Below are 21,466 nucleotides of genomic sequence, written 5' to 3' on the forward strand. Positions count from 1 at the left end.
ATATTTCTTTCAACACCTGTTTTCGGTTCATTTAAGTAGATACCTAGGAGAAGAATTGCTGAATCACGTGATAGTTCTAGCTGAATTTGAACCCAGGCCCTTGGGGAACCTGAATCCATTCTGATTATTGCGCCCAGCGGTCCCGGAAGCACTGGGAGTTCAAGGAGTCTCCAGCCTCACACATTGAATGAGGGTGGGAGGGCTCAGTTTCCCAAACCCCTGGGCGAGCAAGCATGCCCCCAGTTCACTTACTCAACCGTCCAGTGGGCTCCCAGAACCCTGAACTTGAAGTTGGGGCCCACGCAAGTCCGGGCCAGGCAGAAAGGGGTAGGTACCTGCTGGCGGTGGGGGATGGGCAGAGATTCTACCCAACAGGATTGCAGGCTCCTGCATGGGGCAACAACTTCCTTGCTAGTGCCAACGACCTCAGAGAACCCAGGGGCCCAGTCGGGCGAGTCTGAGAATTTATCGCTGTAAAAAAAAAAAAAAAAAAAAGCGGGGGATGGGGAGGGTATGCGCCAGAGCCGTTTGATGTAATCTCCTTTAATAAAGTCAGTTTTGGTCAAGCATTAGCTCTGAGCAGAATTCACTCCCCAGACCTCTCCCAACTAGAGGACCCAGAAGCTAGTTCCTTCATTTTACAGGCAAGGAAACTGAGGCACAAACAGGACAGTCCCCATCCCTTTCCTCCTCAGGAATAAATAGGGATGAACAAGGAAGCAGGGGTTGAGTCCAACCGTTGCCGGCTTTCACACCCAGGACTCCCTCACCCCAGAGCTTCCGACCCCCACATGTCAAGGCTGGAAACTTCTAGAGACTCAGATATTCGGAACAGGATTCGAATCCTCGACAACCCCAACTCCCCAGATCTACAAATCTGATCTTCGACTTCCAGAATCTTTCCGAACGGCAACTCACGGCATTCGGATGTTTTAGAGACACAGGACAGGTTTCTTGGTTCTGGAATCTTTGAACATCCAGCAGAGTCCAGAAAGGCCGCTGGATTCAACTTTCTCCCCTTCCCCCTGATCCAATCATTTCTTCATGGAATACACGTGCGCCAACGCTGCGCAGGGTCCTACGCCATGGGCACGCAAGGGCCTGCTTGTACACTTAATAGCCGCGGGGAGCTCACTCCCTGCCTGTAAGAGGGACCCATTGGAGCTTCTCTGCTCCAGGTGAGCCTCCAGAGGAGCAAGGGAAGCAAGAAGACTGCAGGAGCCACGGCCTGGCCGGGGAAAGGGGCGGGGCCTGGGAGGGAGGAGCAGGCGGTTGGGGGAGGGAGACTTCTCCCAGGCCATTGGGAAACTGGGCACAGCTGAAAGAGGGGGCCAGGCAGGAAGAGAGCGGTGAGGAGGCAGGAAGGAGCCAGGCTCCTAGCGGATGCTCGAGTTCAAGGGAAGACTCTTCTTTTGCTCCGGGAACTGAGAGAGACAAGTATAAGGCACCTGAGGCTGGACCATTGTCTGGGGGTGAGTCCGGTTGGGGGGCCTCTGAGGACCTGGCTAACCCCCATGGTGGGTATTGGCGGGGTGAGTGGGTTTGGGGCTCCAGAGAAGCCCCCACAAGTATCCAGTGCGTTTACTCCGCAGATGCGGGGACATTCTGGAGCTCCGAGTATCAATAACCTAGTTATTGGTTAATAACTCCCTCGTCGGTCATAGTCGCCTTCCTTTCCAAGGCCAGCTCGGATCTTGGTTATGAGGAAGCCTCCCGCAAGCCTGGCGACACGGGACGCCCGCCCTCCTTTCCAAGATTGGGTTGGATCAGACTAGAGATGTGGGTGACGGTCAGTACGCATTGGCCCTTACTATTACTGATGTCGTTATTGTTGAGATTGTTAAAGGGCTGATTGGGAGGGTCTGGTCAAGGACTGAACGGGGGTCCCTTGATTGAGTTTACTATTGTTTCTTGAGGGGACTGCATCTGACTCTCCCTGATGCTCCCGGCCCTGCCAGGTGCTGGGACACATCCTGGGCACGCGAGTCCAGTCTCTGGCTTCTGGCTGTGTGGTATGAACAGATTATTCCTGAGCTTCAAATGCACTTCAGTTTGAGTGAAGTGAGCTGGGGCAGTGATCTGGGGCAGTGATGCTGAGCTGGGGCAGTGATCTGGCTGTGATGAGGCTGCCTGAAGCACCCAGTCAAAAAAAGTTTTTCTTTTTTCGTTCTTTCTTTTTTTTTTTTTTCATTGTAAATCAGAGAGATAACTTATAAAACAAGTTTTTATGATGTGCATTTCTGGTCAGTGGGATGAATCCTCAGGTGAGTACCTTTAGGTCTCTGAGCCTTTCCCTATATGTCAAGTGAGCTCATGGCACAGGATTGCAGAGATGAATTGAATCAAAAAAAGCTGTGAGTGCCCAGGGACAGGTGGATTTCACCATAATTATATTAAGAATAATTAGTCTCTAGCCATCATTCTGATCCTTTTTCCAGATTCCTGACCAACTTTCCCTCTGAGTCAGATTTTTGTTTTATGGCCACTTTTCAAATGCGGAAACAGGCTTCCCAACTCAGACCAGGACCTCCTATAGTTCAGATCTGGGATTCAGGGTCCAGGAGAAGTTGATTCAGGAACAACTCCCAGGGCCACCACTTCCTCCCACTGTCCTGCCCTCAGGGTGGCCACCACACTAGGCAAGGCAAATATCCTTAGAGTTAGGAGGAAGAGGTATGACCCCCAAATCAGACAGCTGGGCCCCCACCTAACCTGGGTGAGCAGCAAGGTGTTTGCTCAGCCCAGCCTGGACAGCTTCTTTTCCTCCCTCCCTTGACTACAGGGCGTGGCAGTTCCTGCCAGGTGCTCTGGATATGGGGGAACCATTGGAGCTTCTCTGCTCCAGGTGAAAAACAGATAAGCCAGCTCAACCCAGGGACCCCTGTGCAGGGTTGGGCCAGCCTAGGAAGAGCCAGCAAGGTCTCACTAGGTGACTTCTCCTCCTGCCCAGCACAGGAACTTGCCCAGGCCTCCCATGAACAACAGAACATGCCTATGTGGTCCCTCTTCATGGTGGAATTCTGGCTTGGCTTGATTATCCCCAGCGATGGTGAACTCATTACCAGCATAGCAAACTAAAGGAAGTCTCATCAAATGAAAGTTAACAGCAAGAACTAGGCTCTCACCCAACCTCCCATAGGCAAGTTCCTTGACCTCTGTGTGCCTCAGTTTCTCTATAAAAATGGGGCCAACACAACCCACCTCCTAGTACAGGTGTGGAGTTTAGAGAGAAAATGGTGACAAGGCTGGCATGTTAACACTAATTTTGATCATGTAGCACATTATGTTCTGATTCATAACATTTATCTTTGCATGACAGAAATGATTTTGTGAATATCGCAGAGCCCAGAGGAGGGCACTGACCAGCCTGACGGTATGGGGGCTCAGGAAGTCACCAGAGGAGGGGTCCATGAGATTTCAGTTCTCCCATCAGCCCAGGACTGTGGAAAGGGTCCAAGGTTAAACTAGTATGCACAGCCTGCCTCCCCCAGCACACAGAGGTCAGTCAAGAAGGGAGGTTGGGTGGGAGCCCAGTTTCTCCCCTTAACTTCCATTTGAGGGGATTTCCTTTAGTTTGCTATGTTGGTAGTGAGTTCCCCATCACAGGGAACAATCAAGCCAAGCCAGAATCCCACCAAGAAGAAGGACCACATCTAGAAAGTAAGCCCAGAGATGCCCTTTGAGGCTCTGCTGGGCCAGGACTGGCATTTATTCAAGGGCCCCTGTCCAGCCTCAAATCCCTTCCTAGACCCATCCCTGATGCCCCAGGCAGTTCCTGCAAAGGAGAAAGCAGCTTGTCTAATGAGTCATCTGTTACAGAGCCTCTGGTCACCAAAGTCTGAAGTGTATGTGTTTCCCTGTCCCCACCCGGCCCCTTTCTCCACACCCAGGTATTTAGCATGAATACTGGTTATATATTGACATAAAACCCACTGCACACATGCTTTTACTAAAGGAGGATCTGGCCATATGAGCCTTTCTAAGGAATTATCTTTACTGGGCTTTTTCTTCTGTTTACAAAAGCAACTCTTGCTCCTTATAAAAAGGGAACAGCCCAGCATTACTGGAAGATCAAACTGGCATGGATTGATTAGGAACCACCCTCAGGGCCGGGTAGATCAGGATTCAAATTCTACCACCCTCCCCAGCCTCAGTCGGCTGTGTGACTCTGGCAGGTGGACACTCTCTCCATGCCCAGGGTCCACCCTGAACACTAGGCTTCTCCTCTGGGAGGCTCAGTGAGAGTCATGAGGGTTCACTCATGGGCCAGAGGCTCCTATAAGTATCCCCAACTCCTACCCTGAGTTTCCTCACCCCTAAAGCTTGCTCTTCTCCAGAAAATTCTTTCATTCCCTGCCTCTCTGCCCCCTGTTGGCACATCAGCTCCTTGACAACAAGGGTTTCCATCATTTTGGCTGTGTCCCCAGATCCTAAACCCGGGCACACACTAGGTGCTCAGCACTTTCGCAGAGCAGCCTCAAGTGTGCAGGTGATAAAGGTAGCTGGTGGTGCTCTTAATGTCTCAATGTTGCTTGAAGAAGAAAAGGCTGTATTTTGGAGCTGTCCCTTGATCCTCCAACTTTTCCCAGGATTCAAGCCCTTATGCATACAAATAGGGTTTTTCAGATGCTTCTGTCACCTTCTACCCCTTGCTTCACCTTTTGACAGCCTCAGAATATTCCAAATTCTAATTTAGGTTTGGTGGGAATTGCCAGAATGATGATGGCCTCAGCAATGCTGATAGTTGGCAGCTGCAACCAAAGCAGCTTTGTAGATGACGATGCTAAAGTCAGGAGTCCCAGCTACCTGTTTCATATTCTACGGATGGTCTGTAGTTAAGTTAGAATATCCTTCTTTGGGGGCCACCGAGGCTGCTTTAAGGTCATCAGCTCAGTGGCTAGTCCTCACAGCTGCTGAGCAAGGTAAAGCCTTGCTTTCCTGAGACCCAGACAGAGCCAGTGGCTGGGCCAGTCAGGGTTACCCAGGCCTGGAGTCTCTGGAGCTGAGGATGGGGTGGGGTGTCTGACAGGCCAGGAAAGGGATCCAGAAGTAGTCCTATCAGAACCTCAGTTTCCAGTGGTCACGTAGCACTGTGGGAGGCTGAGGCTGGTGGATTGCTTGAGCTCAGGCGTTCGAGACCAGCCTAAGCAAGAGCAAGACGCCATCTTTACTAAAAATAGAAAAATTATCCAGCATCATGGCAGGCACCTGTAGTCCTAGCTACTTGGAACACTGAGATGAGGATTTCCCAAGCCCGAGTTTGAGGTTGCTGTGAGCTATGATGACACCATGGCACTCAACCCAGGGCCACAGAGTGAGACTATCTCAAAATAAATAAATAAAAGTTAAAAATAGGCTCGGCGCCTGTGGCTTAAGCGGCTAAGGGGCCAGCCACATACACCTGAGCTGGCAGGTTCGAATCCAGCCTGGGGCCTGCCAAACAACGACGGCTGCAACCAAAAAATAGCCGGGCATTGTGGTGGGCGCCTGTAGTCCCAGCTACCTGGGAGGCGGAGGCAAGAGAATCTCTTGAGCCCAGGAGTTGGAGGTTGCTATGAGCTATGATGCCACAGCACTCTACCCAAGGGGACAGCTTGAGGCTCTGTCTTAAAAAAAATAAAAATAGAAATAAAAGCATTATTAAAAAAAAAAAACCTCAGTTTCCTCATCTGGAAAATGGGAGCATCACATGGGGAATCACCTTGACTCTAAGAAGACCTTTGTCTCTGAGTCAGTGTGGGCAGGTCTCCTCATGGTCTCAGAACAGTCCAGGGACAGAGTGAGCTAGCAGGTGGGGCCTGACATTCACAAGAGAGATAACCTCTGTTATCTCTCAGCCTGGAAGGCCTCCTGGGAAACAGCGATAAGAACTGGCTTGAAAGACAAAGGTTCCTGGAGCCGCAAGCTGCCACCTGACAGTCTGGCCCTGGGAGTCACCTGGAAGTGATGGCAGAGGACAGGGGATCAGAGTTTTGCCAGCTTTGCTGAGCTGGAAACTTTTTCTGTACCTCTAGAAGCTCATTAATATTCAATGAGGCCTTCAAATTTACTACTGTGTATAGGCAATGAGTCATGAATATTCAGTGAGCATGAATGTTTGGTGCCTTGGGAGTGTTAGTAGCATCTTAATGTTTTTTCTTTTTTTTTTTTTTAGAGATAGAGTCTCCCTTTATTGCCCTCGGTAGAGTGCATGGCGTCATAGCTCACAGCAACCTCCAATTCATGGGCTTAGGCGATTCTCTTGCCTCAGCCTCTCGAGTAGCTGGGACTGCAGGCACACGCCACAACACTCAGCGATTTTTTGTTGCAGTTCAGGTGGGAATGGGTTTGAACTCCCCACCCTCGGTATACGGGGCCAGTGCCCTACTCACTGAGCCACAGGCACTGCCCCCGTAGCGTGTTAATGTTAACCACAATATGTTAATATTTACTAGTGTATCATGAATATGAATTGCAGCCTTTTATTGTTGCAACAGTTTTTTTTTTTTTTTTTTGTAGAGACAGAGTCTCACTTTATGGCCCTCGGTAGAGTGCCGTGGCCTCACACAGCTCACAGCAACCTCCAACTCCTGGGCTTAAGTGATTCTCTTGCCTCAGCCTCCCGAGTAGCTGGGACTACAGGCGCCCACCACAACGCCCGGCTATTTTTTGGTTGCAGTTTGGCCGGGGCCAGGTTTGAACCCTCCACCCTCGGTATATGGGGCCGGCGCCCTACCGACTGAGCCACAGGCACCGCCCTGTTGCAACAGTTTTATATATTATAAATACTGGGTACCTTTTTTTTTTTTTTTTTTTTTTGTAGAGACAGAGTTTCACTTTATCGCCCTCGGTAGAGTGCCGTGGCGTCACACAGCTCACAGCAACCTCCAACTCCTGGACCTAGGCGATTCTCCTGCCTCAGCCTCCCGAGTAGCTGGGACTACAGGCGCCCGCCACAACGCCCGGCTTTTTTTTGTTGTTGTTGCAGTTTGGCCGGGGCCGGGTTTGAACCCGCCACCCTCGGTATATGGGGCCGGCACCCTGCTCACTGAGCCACAGGGGCCACCCAATACTGGGTACCTTTTATATATTTTAGTGGTTCATTAATATTCAGTACTTCACTAATATGCAACCTTTCTTGTTTATTAAATATATCTTGAACATTTCGTTGTATGACCATTCAGCTCTTAAGTGCATTAGGAAGACTTGGAGTCAGTGCCTCTTTGTCCTTGCCCCTCACCTCCATACAAGCTTTTCTGTTTGTTTGGTTTTGATATTTTTGAGACAGGATCTTGCTCTGTCACCCAGGCTGGAGCACAGTAGTGTCATCATAGCTCTCTGCAGCCTCCAATTACTGGGCTCAAGTGATCTTCCCACTCCAGCCTCTCAAGTGGCTGGGACTACACAGGTGCCACCATGCCTATGTAGAGATGAGGTCTCACTATGTTGCCCAGGCTGGTCTCTCAAACTCCTGGCCTCAAGCAATTTTCCCACCTCATCCCACTGGGATGACAAGTGTGAGCCAGCCTGGCTCTACTTGACTTGTCTTAACTGAATCACGTGCTTTTTCTGAGGCCTACTAGATCTCACAGTTATAAATCAGTAGCTGGCAGCCACACCCCACATGGAGGCTCCTGGGTCCTGACAAAGGAAAACACTGGATTTTCTGTGTGCATTCAAGGAAGTGGCTTCTGGGGCTTGGCAAAGTCATCAAATAGCCCCAGGCAGAACTGATGGGGCTGGTAGTCGGTAACAGGCAAGGGTTTCAGAGAGTCAGCCCAGATGTCGCTGCTGTGACCCTGTACACTGGCTCCATGTCCCACTAGGAGTGGAGCTCTTCCACCCACCTTGAGCAGAAGCTCAGAAGAGGCCCTGCCATGTGCAAGCAAAATACAGATGGGCTCCTCCACTATGAAAAGGCTGTGGTCTCAGCTACTCCAGAGGCTGAGGAGAGAGGATCACCTGCATACAGGATTCAAGGCCAGCCTGTGCTACATAGCAATACCCCAACTCTTAAAAAAAAAAAAAAAGAAAGAAAAGAAAGACTTTTTGGGCTGTCCTAGTTTATATTCTATCATGTACCAACCAGACTGAGTCTCCTAATCCCCTCAATGTCTTCATTGAAAGGCTCAGAGGCTTCTCACATTCTGTTCCCCTTGGTCCTTCCTTTTCCACCCCCTACATCCAGGCTCCAAACATTGATGACTCTCCTTATACTTCCTGAACGTGCCCACTTCTTAGTCTCTGCTCATTGGCTGGCCTTTTTTAAGGCCAACAGACTTTTCTACCTGGACACTGCCCTGGCCTCTTCCTCTGCCCAGATTGTCCTTACCCCCTTGGCCTCAGTTATGAAGGACTCCTTAAAGGCATAAATAAATGTGGTTCCCCCCCCCCCCGAGCTCCTACACCTTCCATGGCTCCCCATTGCTCCTCACATAAAATGTAGATTATTCATAGTCTGCCCCATTCTACTCTCCCACCCCAACATGCTCTGGTAAACCCACCATCATTTCCCCCCTCCCACCCTTCTCCAACCAAACCAGTCTCCTGATTCTGCCACCAACACTTTAAATTCATGCCTACCCCAGGGCCTTTGCAATTTCTCTGCCCTCTTCCTGGAATGCCCTTCGCCCAGGAAGGGAATCTTCCCCCATCATCCTTCAGGAGCTTCCTGATGCCCAGGTTGCTATGTTCCCCTGTGGACTTTTCCTTCCTCTGTAGCATTTTATCATGGCATGGCTACTAATTGTCAATATCATTAATGTATTCATATAGTGAAAGGAAGGCTAGCTTGATCACAGCATTCAATAGGTCCCTAGCAAATACTTCATAACCAGTGGGTCAGTTCAAAATGTCTCATGTGTGTTTACAACGGATTCAATCACCTGGCTGTGCCTAGGATGGCCAAGCATTGGCTGACCTGTGCCCCATACCCAAGTCCTCTATCTGTTGAGAGATATTTGGTGCTACCAGTGACATGGTTCCTCATGAAAGATTCTGAGAAGTACTAAGGTCTGGTCAGAGAATCTCCTGATAACTCCATGTTGTGGGGGATATAGGGTGGGAGGACCCTACCTGTTCAGGTCCTGGGTTCGGATCCTGCACTGCACTGAGCCTCAGTGTCCCTGTCTGTAAGTGGGTGATACTGGGGGTGAATCAAAGGAATCGGGACAATGAAGTGATTGTCACTGAGGCGGTAACCACAGAGTTAGGATATGCTTGGCCCTTTGTCACAAGGAGCTGTGGCCCCATTTTGTGTGTGTGTGTGCAGGGGAGTTGTCTCAGCACTCTCATGTCCTAATGAGGAAACAAAGAATTAGAAAGAAGTCACAGATCTCAACTCAGTGCAAAGTGGGACTTGAACCCTGACCCCCTCCCCCCACATGGATTCTAGATGTATCTGGAATGGGGTTAAAATCTGACACTGTGTGAAGCCAGTGTCTTCTCTCAGGGTCTGGATGCAGAGTCCAGAAGGGTCGTTGGGATCTCCCCAGGGATGGGACTTTCTCGAAGGCTCAATACTTCAACACAGGGTGTAGTGAACACCAATCAGAGCCTCACTTCATCCCCTAAAAATGGGACTCAGTGTTCTTACCTGGCCTGTGATGGGAGAGGGAATTCCTCCTGCCTGCCTTCCTGAGTCTCAACTTTAAGCCTCGCCTACTCCCTGGGCTCCCATAGCCCAGCCTGGCACTGTGCCAGCCCCAGAGGGACCATTTAACAATGAATATGCCCTTACCTCTCCTTGTTCACACACCTCTATAGCTTCCCTTCACCCCCAAGAGATAGCACAGGATGAGACTTCTCATCCTGGCATTCTAGGTTTTTATAGGTCCAGTCCCTACTCCCCCAAATAAAGTACGTATGGTTTTCAGTGAAATAAACTACATAAGGTTCCTCGAATAGGACTTGTTTTCTTTTCCCTCCACACTTTTCCATTTGCTCTTTCTTCCACTTGCACTCTCCTTAGTGAACTCCTACACATCTTTGAAAGATTCAGCTTCAATATCCCAATCTTCTAGCCCAGGCATCCTCAAACTGTGGCCCATGGGCCACATGAAGCAGTGTGAATTGTATTTGTTCCCATTTTGTTTTTTACTTCAAAATAAGATATATGTGCAGTGTGCATAGGAATTTGTTCATAGTTTTTTTTTTTTTTTAACTATAGTCTGGCCCTCCAACGGTCTGAGGGACAGTGAATTGGCCCCTTGTTTAAAAAGTTTGAGGACGCTTGTTCTAGTCCAATCGTGACCCCCAACAGGTATCTGGCCCTGTCTCCCCTAGACCAGTAGCTCCTAGGAGGAGCAGATCCAGGGTTGAGGCTTTTCAGGTTCCTCAGAAGCACCAAGCACATACTTATTGGAAGAATGATGAACTTTCATATGTGTTAAGAGCTGTTAAGACTTTCTTGGGGTTCAGGAAGTTGGATGCAACTGAGTTGTTTACGTGGCAATGTGAGGTGCTCACTGGGCCACCTTGGGACTACTCTCTGAGCCTCAATTTCCCATCTATAAAATGGGAATGTTGATTCCTTCCAAGTTACTCAGACTTCAGAGGAAGAAGCAATTTGGGTTTCAACAAGTCCAATCATCCCATTTTACAATAAGACCTAGAGAAGCAGAATCTTGGGGAGGTCAGAGACTTGAACCAAGGCCTGGGAGGGACTTCCTATCAGCCCTCCAGGCCCACCCAGAAAAGGCCCCAGAGTTGGTGCTGAATGTCCTGAAGTAGGTAATGCCAAGCAGTAACTCATCCTTGGAAAAGCCATCTCTGGCCTGGTGCTGAGTCCCAAACCCCGGCACCTCCCATTGTAGGAATGAGGTTCCAGCCCCTTCTGCCAGTAAGACCCAAGAGGATAGGTTGATCCCTGCCTGTAGCTCCGCCCAAAGAGGCATCCAGTAAAGTTTATTGAACGAACTATTGAATCCTCAGCAATCTCAGTCTTGCTGAAAGGGAAGCCTGGAGGTTCTTTCTCACACCAGTACACAGATGTGGCTGACACTAAAAAGAGCAACATCTTCTTCTTTTTTTTTTCTTTGGAGACAGAGTCTCACTTTATTGCCCTTGGTAGAGTGCCGTTGCGTCACAGCTCACAGCAACCTCCTGCTTGGGCTTAGGCAATTCTCTTGCCTCAGCCTCCAGAGTACCTGGGACTACAGGCGCCTGCCACAACACCTGGCTATTTTTTGTTGCAGTTTTGCTGGGGCCGGGTTTGAATCTGCCACCCTCGGTATGTGGGGCCTATGCCCTACTCACTGAGCCACAGGCACCACCCTCTTGCTTGAGGTTTTAAGGGACCAAATGAGTAGAATCTTTAGTGCATGGAAAAGGGAAGAGGATTGTGATTGCATTAATAAGATCTAGTGAACAAGGAGGGAAGCAAGCCTCTTTCCTCACTACCCTCCGTTGAGCTGCTCATGCCCCACCAAGAACCTATTGGAGTGAGGGAGAACACCTCCATTTAGAAAACCATTGGGCTGGGACAGTGGCTTATACCTGTAATCCTGGCACTTTGGGAGACCAAGGTGGGAAGATTGCTTCAGGCCAGAAGTTCAAGACTAGCTTGGGCAACATAGTAAGACCTGGTCTCAAAAAAAAAAAAGTGGGGGGGAGGGAAACTGAGGCAGGAGGATTACTTGAGCCCAGTAGATTGAGGGTGCAGAGAGTTATACTGATGCCACTACAATCTGGCCTGGGTAAGAGAGCAAGATCCTGTCTCAAAAAAAAAAAAAAAAAGAAAATAGAGAAACAATAGATTGGGAGAAAAAGAAGTAACCAACAGAGAGTACAATAATTCTCTCTTATCCAAGGAGGCTACATTCCAAGACCCATTTGGTGACTTGGTCTTTCTACTGGAGGTAGAAAAACCATGAGATTTTTCCTGTCCTTGGAGCTCAGGCTTTGGCTGGACTCAAGTGTCTCTTTAGCTCAGGAAAATCTCCTTCTACAGTCCAGTTTATTCTGGTGTCTCATTCGTGGTTTTATCTTAGGCTTCCGCTTCTTTACCGTTTTGGGTCTCCCAGACCTGTCCTCCAGAAATCAAACTCCTGGAGCTGACAGCCAACTCCACTGGGGGATGTGACAGCCACAAGCCACCTCCATGGAAGGTCCCTTAGCTGCTCAGGCTCAAACAGCTACTTACTGCCGCAGGCCCTTTACACCTGCTAGCTCCTCTGCAGGACACCTTTCCTACAGACCTCAGCCATGCTAGCTTCTTGCCATTCACATCTCAGCTCAAATGTCACCCAGATCTCAAATTCAAAACCAGCCAGCAGACCCCATGTCCTCCACTGGTTCTTATCTCTTGTGTCCTTCACTGAGTTACTCGTTTAATGTTGCTTCCTCTTGAGAGTGTGGCCTCCACAGTAGCAAGGACTGCTAGCCTCTGCACACAGTTGTGTCCTCAGCTCTCAGGAGGTGCCTGTGTACAGAAGGAGCCTATCAATATTGGCTTGAATGAATGACTGTATAAATAAATTCATTCTGAGAGCCAATATTTTTTAAGATGCTGTGGGAACCCAGCATTCATTCATTCATTCAACACATGTTTGTTGAGTACTATGATGTACCAAGCACCATCTTAGGGGCTGGGGATAAAATGGGGAATAAGATAGGTCACATGGAGCTTGTGGCCTAGTAGAAACAATACATTTTAAAAGTTTTATTATGTGTTGTAGGCAATGAGAAATGCTATGGAAAAAAAAACTGGCCAGGCAGAAGCTCACACCTATAATCCCAGTATTTTGGATGGCTGAGGTAGGAGGATTACTTGAGGCCAGGAGTTTAAGACTAGCCTAGATAACATAGCAAGACCTCAGCTCTAAAAAACATGTTTGGGTGGCACCTGTGGCTCAGTGGGTAAGGTGCTGGTCCTATATACCGAGGGTAGCAGATTTGAACCCAGTCCTGGCCAAACTGCAACAAAAAAATAGCCGGGCATTGTGGCGGGCACCTGTAGTTCCAGCTACTCAGGAGCCTGACACAAGAGAATCGCCTAAGCCCAACAGCTGGAGGTTGCTGTGAGCTGTAACTCCACGGCACTCTACTGAGGGCAATAAAGTGAGAGTCTGTCTCTAAAATAAAATTAAATAAAATACATGTTAAAAATTAGCCAGCTTGGGTAGTGCCTGTGGCTCAGTGAGTAGGGTGCTGGCCCCATATACTGAGGGTGGTGAGTTCAAACCCAACCCTGGCCAAACTGCAACAATAAAAAAAAATTAAAAAAAAAACTTGAAAAAAAAATATTAGCAGTTAATGGTTGTGTGTGTCTGTAATCCTAGCTACTCAGGAGGCCAAGGCAGGAGGATTGTTTGAGCCCAGGAATTTAGGGTTGCAGTGAGCCATGATTACACAACTACACTCCAGCCTGGGCAACAGAGCAAGACCTTATCTCAGAAAAAAGAAAAAAGTAGAATAGGGTGAAGGATCAGGAATGCCAATGAGATAATATGTCCTGCAGAGATCTTCCTGAGAAGGGGACATTTGAGCAAAGATGGGAATGATATTGGAGGGGTTTCTGCAGAGATCTAGGAAGAGCATTCCAAGCAGAGGGAACAGCCTGTGCAAAAGTTCTGAGGCAGGGCCATGTCCAAAGTGTCAGAGGATAAAATCCCCATAACAGTGCTTTTACACAGAGTTGATTATTCCTGTTTTACATTGAGACTCAGAGAGGTTAAGTTCCCTTCTTAAGCTTACACAGCAGAACCTTTGGGGCAGGATCTGAGCTGTGTTCTGAGGCTGCACATACTTATCTAGCCCAAAAGACCTCGGCTAGACAGTACACAGGAAGAGGGATGAGCATAGCAGAGATTAGGAAGTGAATCCCAGTCCCCAGCTCCAACACCAATTTGTAGCTCCAGATAGAAACAGAAAGTTGCCTCTTCCTTGCTCCCAGCAAGTAGGTAACTCCACCCAGGGATAAAGAAGTCCAATAGAGCCTACCACACTGTTTCCGGTGCCATTGGGAGACAGATGAGACCCCAATTAGCACAAACACCCCAAGGCATCCTGAGGTAAGTGCTGAGGTTTACATATTCACTCAACACTCATTGGATGCCTAGTAGGTGCCAGGCACTGGGAGCTCTTCATATCTGCACAACCCTATGAGGTGGGGACTGCTTGGAGGTCCCCTTTACAGCTGAGGAAACCAGAGAAAAAACACAGCCAGGAGGTGAAGGGGTTAAGATTCAAAATCTAGGAATTGGACTCATGAATGTGTGCTCTTGAGTACTATTCTGTACCACTCTGGGTACAGTGGCTGCCAATAAGTGTTTGCTGAATAGGTAAGTCCTGCCTGGAGTCTAGTCTACCAATTTCATGCTGCAGTGGAATGTAGATCCTCTAATTCAGAGCTGGAGGACAAAACAGACATCATCTTTCCAGACAAAAAGGTAATGGAGGAGTTCAGGGAAGCCTAGGGAAGGGATTTGGAAGGGAGGTTGAAGGCTGTGGATGTGAGAAGGGAAAGTTTCCAGGAGGAGGAGGAGTCATTAGAGCTAGGGTTTTGAAGGATTTGTAAGAGTTTGCCAGAGAGAAACTGAATGAATTCACTTTTACTCATAAATTCATCATGTACTCCCTGCCTCCCCCATGTATCTGCCTGATGTTGGGTGATACCAGAACCCCCAAATTCCTGCCCCCTAGTCAGGAGAACACAAAGCCAGACACAGATACCACCATGGGATCAGGTGGGGGAAAGAAATTATAAGAACCAGACAGGAAACTAAGACTCTTCCTGTGGAGTTCCTGGAGGATAGATCATTTGAGATGAACTTTAAGGGAATAACAGGAATTGCTAAGGAAGACAGCTTCATTTGAGATGTGCTGGGCCTGAGGGGCCTGTGAAGTGCCAGGGCCCATGCTCAGGACACAGTACTTTTTTTTTTTTTTTTTTTTTGAGACAGAGTCTCACTATGTTGCCCTTAGTAGAGTGCCATGGCATCACAGCTCACAGCAACCTCAAACTCTTGGGCTTCAGCTATTCTCTTGCCTCAGCCTCCCAAGTAGCTGAGACTACAGGCACCTGCCACAATGCCCGGCTATTTTTTTTTTTGGTTGTAGTTGTCATTGTTGTTTTGCAGGCCCAGGCTGGGTTCGAACCCAACAGCTCCGATGTATGTGGCTGGTGCCCTAGCTGCTAAGCTACAGATGTCAAGCCAGGACACAGTACTATTAAAAACAGGAAAGATTTGTCTTCTTGCCCTGAATTCCAGAAAAAGATATGAAAGAAAGAGGAAAATTAAAACAGAGGCTGGGCCTGGTGGCTCACACCTGTAATCCTAGCACTCTGGGAGGCTGAGGTGGGTGGATTGCTTGAGCTTGGGAGTTCAAGACTCAGAGAGGTTAAGCTCCCTTCCTAAGATCACACAGAAGAACCTTTGGGGCAGGATCTGAGCTGTGTTTTGAGGCTGCACATATTTATCTGGCCCAAAAGACCTTGGCTAGACAGTACACAGGGAGAGGGATGAGCATAGCAGAGATTAGGAGCCTGAGCAAGAGCATGACCCCATCTCTACTAAAAATAGAAAAATTAGCTGGCCATTATGGTGGGTGCCTGTGATCCCAGTTACTGAGGAGGCTGAGGCAAGAAGATCTCTTGAGCCCAGGAGTTTGAGGTTGCTGTGAGCTATGACACCACAACACTCTACCTGGAGCAACAGAGTAAGACTCTGTTTCAAAAAAAATTAAATAATAAAAATTTAAGAAAAAAAAACAGGAAAGATGGATAGTGGTTGTACCAGAAGCTCAGAGCTTCCTAGTGAAAAGGGAAGCAGGAAGGACCCTGGCAGCTCTCATCTGATAAGAGTTCTCTGGCTCCCTAGGGGAGGTTCCTGGGTCACCTCTGAGGCAGGATGTGAAGACGAGGTTGGGTGGATGGGGGAGATTCTGGGCATGTTGAGTCTGAAGGTTCCACCTTGGTACGGGTGGTCCTCGGTTTTTACTGTAAAATGAGGTGATGGTAAAAATATTTAATCTCCAGCAGGGCCTGGCCAACAGTCAGAGCCAGTATGGGTTGGGATGCTGAAGGGGCTGGAGAGAATAAGTGGGGGGTGAATTTCACTATTTTTGACAACCTGCCTAACTGGTAGTTCAAGGAAAGCCTTTGCCCATGAGAACATCCAATAAGCATTGTTCTCCCCACAGGAGCCGCTGAGGGGGCTCCTCAGACCTTCTCTGGACCGGGCCTGGCCAGGATGAAGTGTCCCCGGCACCTGCGACCTGACTTGTGTCTTGTTTTGGCCGTGGGCACCTTCACTTTCCTCCTCCTGTCCAGTCTGCGTGAATCACCATCCAACTGCGAGATTTCTGAGAAGCCGCCAGCCACCCCCAAAGCTCTGGCCTGGCCCACTCCACCCACCCGCCCTTATCTGGCCAGGTGCCAGGCCAACACCTCTGTGGCCGCCCACCCAGACTTCGCCAAGGAGCCACTGCACATTCGCAATTTCCTGCTGCACAAACACTGCCGCGAATTCCCTCTGCTGCAGGACGTGCCGCTGGAAAAGTGCAAGGAGCCAGTCTTCCTGCTGTTAGCGATCAAGTCCTCTCCCAGCAACTACGAGCGCCGGGAGCTGGTGCGGCGGACATGGGGTCAGGAGCGCCAGGTGCAAGGTGTGCGGCTGCGCCGCCTCTTCCTAGTGGGCACGGCCCCCCGCCCCCACCAGGCCCACAAGGTCAACCGGCTGCTGGAGATGGAGGCACAGACGCACGGTGACATCCTGCAGTGGGACTTCCATGATTCCTTCTTTAACCTCACACTCAAGCAGGTGGGCAGGACTGAGGTCACCTGATTAGGGCCACCTGTCCTTCCTGCCCAAATCACCACCACTTCCTCTGAGGGTCCCATGGCCCCATCTAATCTCTCTACTGGCCTTCCTGGCCTTGTGGTGACCTCCAGGGGAGGCTGGGAGAAAGGGTTGAGAGGCATGAGGTTACCAGCACAGATCTCAATCCTGATGACACAGGTTTGAATCCAGGCTCAGCCTCTTTTCTTGCTGTTTGACCTTGGAGGAATTTATTCTCTGTACCTCAGTTTCCTCACCTGGAAAATGAGATAGGAATTAGATTCATCCACCTCTGAGGGCTGCTGTGAGGATTACAAAAGATAGCATTTATAAGGCACCTGGACCAGTGCCTGGCACTCAGCTAACCTTGGCAGTGACAGGAGAGACATCTCATTTATTCGTTCTGGTTCTGTCTGTATCTGTTTCACGTCTGTATCCCTAGTGCCTAGAATAGACCCTGGCACACAGTAGGTGCTCTATGAAGACTTTTTTGATGGGCAACCCACAAAAGGTAAGAAAATCCTGCCTATCTGCAGATGAGGAATTGGAGGCTCTGGGGACCCACCCTTGGGCCTCAGTAGAGCCAACCAAGTAGAGACATTTTGGAGGGGCCTGCAGTGTTGGTTCCTGCTAGTGACAGGCACGGACAGGCCTGGGTTTAAGGGCTCTTGTGGTGCTTCTCTGTGCGTGACTTTGCTGAGAGGGCTTTTCTCTGGAGACCCTCCATTCCCTTATCTGTGAACAAGGACCACAACTGCCTCCTAAGGTTGCATTTAGGATTCAAGGTGAGACAAGTGCTGGGTAAGCGTAGAGCCTGGCGTGCAGCAAATTTCCAGTCCATGTAGGTTATTATGGGGGAAGCTAAGGCCAAGGCCAGGACCTCTCAACACACAGGGTTGTTAAAACACAAGTGTGTGGTTTACATCAATTCGACAAATATGAGTCTAGTGCTAGGAAGCACCATCCCCACTCTGGGTGCTGGGGAGATATAGTCCCCACCCTGGGGGAGCCCAGAGTCCAGTCGTGGGTGTGTGCAGATGTTAAATAACAATCATACAAATGATTATTTAACAACAGGGCTTGGTCGGGTAGAGTTGGGAAACATAACAATAACGTAATTATGACAATTTTTAAGCATTTCTTTTTTTTTTTTTTGTAGAGACAGAGTCTCACTTTATGGCCCTCGGTAGAGTGCCGTGGCGTCACACAGCTCACAGCAACCTCCAACTCCTGGGCTTAAGCGATTCTCTTGCCTCAGCCTCCCAAGTAGCTGGGACTACAGGCGCCCGCCACAACGCCCGGCTATTTTTTGTTTTTTTTTGCAGTTTGGCCAGGGCCGGGTTTGAACCTGCCACCCTCGGTATATGGGGCCGGCGCCTTACCGACTGAGCCACAGGCGCCGCCCAATTTTTAAGCATTTCTTAGTGCTTTACAGAACATTACCTCCATGAGTCCCCAGCACTCCTGAAGGTAGGATCTCTGATAAGACCTGTATAGAAAGTGGGAAACTGAGGCACAGAGAGGGTTTCCCAAGTTACCCCCCAGGACAGGGCTTCAAACCCAGGCCTGACTGGGGACACATCTTTTCCCGGGCTCACTGGGCTGGGGTGGCCAACAGGGGCCCAAGGCAGATTTCTCCAGCCCTCAAGCCAGCGTGCCCCACTCACCCTACCCACAGGTGCTGTTTCTACAGTGGCAGGAGACGAGGTGCACCAATGCCAGCTTCGTACTCAATGGGGACGATGATGTCTTTGCGAACACAGACAATATGGTCTCTTACCTGCAGGGCCATAACCCAGGCCGCCACCTCTTTGTGGGCCACCTGATCCAAAATGTGGGCCCCATCCGGGCTCAATGGAGCAAGTACTATGTACCAAAGTTGGTGACGACGGAGGAGCAATACCCACCCTACTGTGGGGGTGGTGGCTTCCTGCTGTCCCAATTCACAGCTGCCGCCCTGCGCCGGGCTGCCCGTGTCCTAGACCTTTTCCCCATTGATGACGTCTTCCTGGGTATGTGTCTAAAGCTCGAGGGACTGAAGCCTGCCTCACACAGTGGTATCCGCACAGCCGGCATACAGGCCCCCTCTCAGCGCCTGTCCTCTTTTGACCCCTGCTTCTATCGGGAGCTGTTGCTGGTGCACCGCTTCCTACCATATGAGATGCTGCTCATGTGGGATGCGCTGAAGCAGCCTGACCTCAACTGTACCAAACAGAAACGCATCTACTGAGGCGGTATCAGGGTCACGAGCCTCAGGACTGCTGTCTCCCCTTCCCTAGAAAGAAGCATCACCTTCCTTCTAGGAAGCTGAGACGTTTGCCATCCTAAGTGGGCCAGGCATAGGGGAATGCCAAGGAAGGTTTGATGAGTGACTATTCATTGAATGGTTAGCTAACTCCTTCATATCCCTCAGACCCACCTGGTCCATGCTCCAGCATCCTCCTTGGATGGCTGGAGGAACCCTGAAAATGTCATCTCTTTTCCATGACAGCTAACAGCAGAAGCACCTCTGTTAGGGTTCCAGCTGTGGACGACTTCATCCATTCTATTTGGGTCAAGGTCTCACTTCCCACCCCACACAGTTCACAGATTGAACCCCAAGCAGTGATTAGCTTCTGTTGGTGGTGAGCCTGCAGTGGCTTAATGGTGGATAAGTTCTGGCCATGCTTTGAGGCTAACCAGAAACTTCTGTGCCCACATACAGCTGAAGTGAGAAATACTTTTCATCCCAGGAAAGGGGGGTCCTAATCTCAATTCCTCCATGGGTTTGGACCCCTCAACAGAGGGGACAGAGGCCATGGAATAGGACCACCTTCTTTGTTTCAAAAGCTTAGGTGGCTGGAGTGTTAGACGAGGGAGGCAGCTGACCACTTAAGATTGTGGGAATTGAAGCATTTCAGAAGTCTCCAGCAGGACTCAGCCCCCACATCTGTGCTACCCCAGAATTCCAGGAGCAGCGGTGGGCTCAGGTTTTCAATGGACCCAAGGCCAGTATGCACACAACCATGTACCCAGAGAGAGACTCAGGTCCTCAGGTGGCCCAGTGCATTTCACAGATTGGAGAGATGCAAGTGAGCCAGTGACCCACTGTGATGTCTGGGACTCAGGCTTTGTAGGCATTGTTATTAGGGAGAGGGTCCTCAGGGAATAAAAAGTTCTGTGAAGACCTGGAGATTTTTTTAAAGAAGTAAATTACAGGCGGTGTCCCCATATACCAGGGGTGGGGGGTTCAAACAAGGCCCCAGCCAAACTGCAACAAAAAAATAGCCAGGCGTTGTGGTGGGCGCCTATAGTCCCAGCTACTGAGGAGGCTGAGGCAAGAGACTCGCCTAAGCCCAAGAGCTGGAGGTTGCTGTGAGCTGTGACGCCACGACACTCTACCAAGGGTGACAAAGTGAGACTCTGCCTCTAAAAAAAAATAATAAAGCAAATTAAGAGTTTTAACAGATTAGTCTCATTGATTCCCAAAAGCCTTCCAGTAGAAAGTATACAGGGTGGGCATAAAGTTCGTGTGCAATTCAAAGTTGCAACTATTTTAAATTGCACGTGAATTTTTTGTCCACCCTGTATACAAGTCAAAATAGGGCGTGGATAAGGCAGAAGGCTGCAGGGATTTCTATCAAGTAGCTGTGACCTCATCTCATCCCTCAGCTTACACACATTCCATGAGTCCCTATTTCCCTCAGCTCATATTTCCTCAGGAGTGAGAGGCATAGGATGAGACTGCTCTTAGCTGGGTGGGACGTGGGGCTCACCTCCGTCACCTGCTTCCAGCAAGACCCCTTCTGAATCCCATCCCAGCTTCCACGCAGCCTCCCCTGTCCTCATGAGGCTTGCCATCTCCCACTGGGTCTATGGCTCTGCCACTTTCCCTCTTCTTTTTCCTCTCTTCCACAAGTATTTATTGTGCACCTGTTGTGTTCTACACACCTTGCCCTGTACTTCTGCCTCCCATGGGAAGAGGCAGCAGTTGATCCACATTATAGTGAGAAACAAACTTATAAATGATCAGATTGGAAGTAAGAACTTTGAAGAGAATTACAATAAGACAATAGGACACGGTGATGGGGACAAGCCTAGGAGGTCAGGGAGCCAGGACTGTGGAGGTGGTGTTTGAGCTGAAGCCAGAAAAAGGAGAAGATGGCCTTGGGGGAGAACTGAGAGGTGGCGAGCACAGCGTGTGCAAGGGCCATGAGGTTGGATAAGCAGGGAGTCTTTGACGCTGGAGTGACAGAGAAAAGATCAAACAGGATTGGGGGTTACATATGGGGCCTGACCATGTAGAGTCTTATGGGCTAGGTGAGGAAAGGGTGTTATTTTTTTTTGAGAGAGAGCCTCAAGCTGTCACCCTAGGTAGAGTGTCATGGGCATCACAGCTCACAGAAACCTCCAGCTCCTGGGCTCAAGCGATTCTCCTGCCTCCGCCTCCCAAGTAGCTGGGACTATAGGCACCCGCCACAGTGCCCGGCTATTTTTTTGGTTGCAGCCATCATTGTTTGGCGGGCCCCTGGGCTGGATTCGAACCCGCCAGCTCAGGTGTATGTGGCTGGCACCTTAGCTGCTTGAGCCACAGGCACCGAGCAAGGAAAGGGTGTTATTTTGAGGGTCATGGTACCATTAGAGCAAAGAGATGACATGACTGATTACGTTTTAAGAAACTTAAAAATGGCTCCTGTGGGGACAGGCCAGTGGGGAGGCTGGGGCAG

The 21,466-nt window shown here is 49.6% G+C and overlaps 1 protein-coding gene across 1 annotated transcript; it reads left to right on the forward strand.

Moving 5' to 3' along the window:
* The first annotated feature begins 1,326 nt into the window (after positions 1 to 1,326).
* B3GNT3 (UDP-GlcNAc:betaGal beta-1,3-N-acetylglucosaminyltransferase 3) lies at positions 1,327 to 20,476 on the forward strand. Its single transcript, XM_053583913.1, has 3 exons — positions 1,327 to 1,472; positions 16,123 to 16,742; positions 18,439 to 20,476. Exons 2-3 carry the CDS (start codon positions 16,173 to 16,175, stop codon positions 18,988 to 18,990), a joined length of 1,122 nt encoding a protein of 373 aa, XP_053439888.1. The 5' UTR covers positions 1,327 to 1,472; positions 16,123 to 16,172; the 3' UTR covers positions 18,991 to 20,476.
* The last annotated feature ends 990 nt before the right edge of the window (positions 20,477 to 21,466 follow it).

Source organism: Nycticebus coucang, chromosome 3, assembly GCF_027406575.1.
Source record: "Nycticebus coucang isolate mNycCou1 chromosome 3, mNycCou1.pri, whole genome shotgun sequence".
NCBI classification, from domain to species: domain Eukaryota; kingdom Metazoa; phylum Chordata; class Mammalia; order Primates; family Lorisidae; genus Nycticebus; species Nycticebus coucang.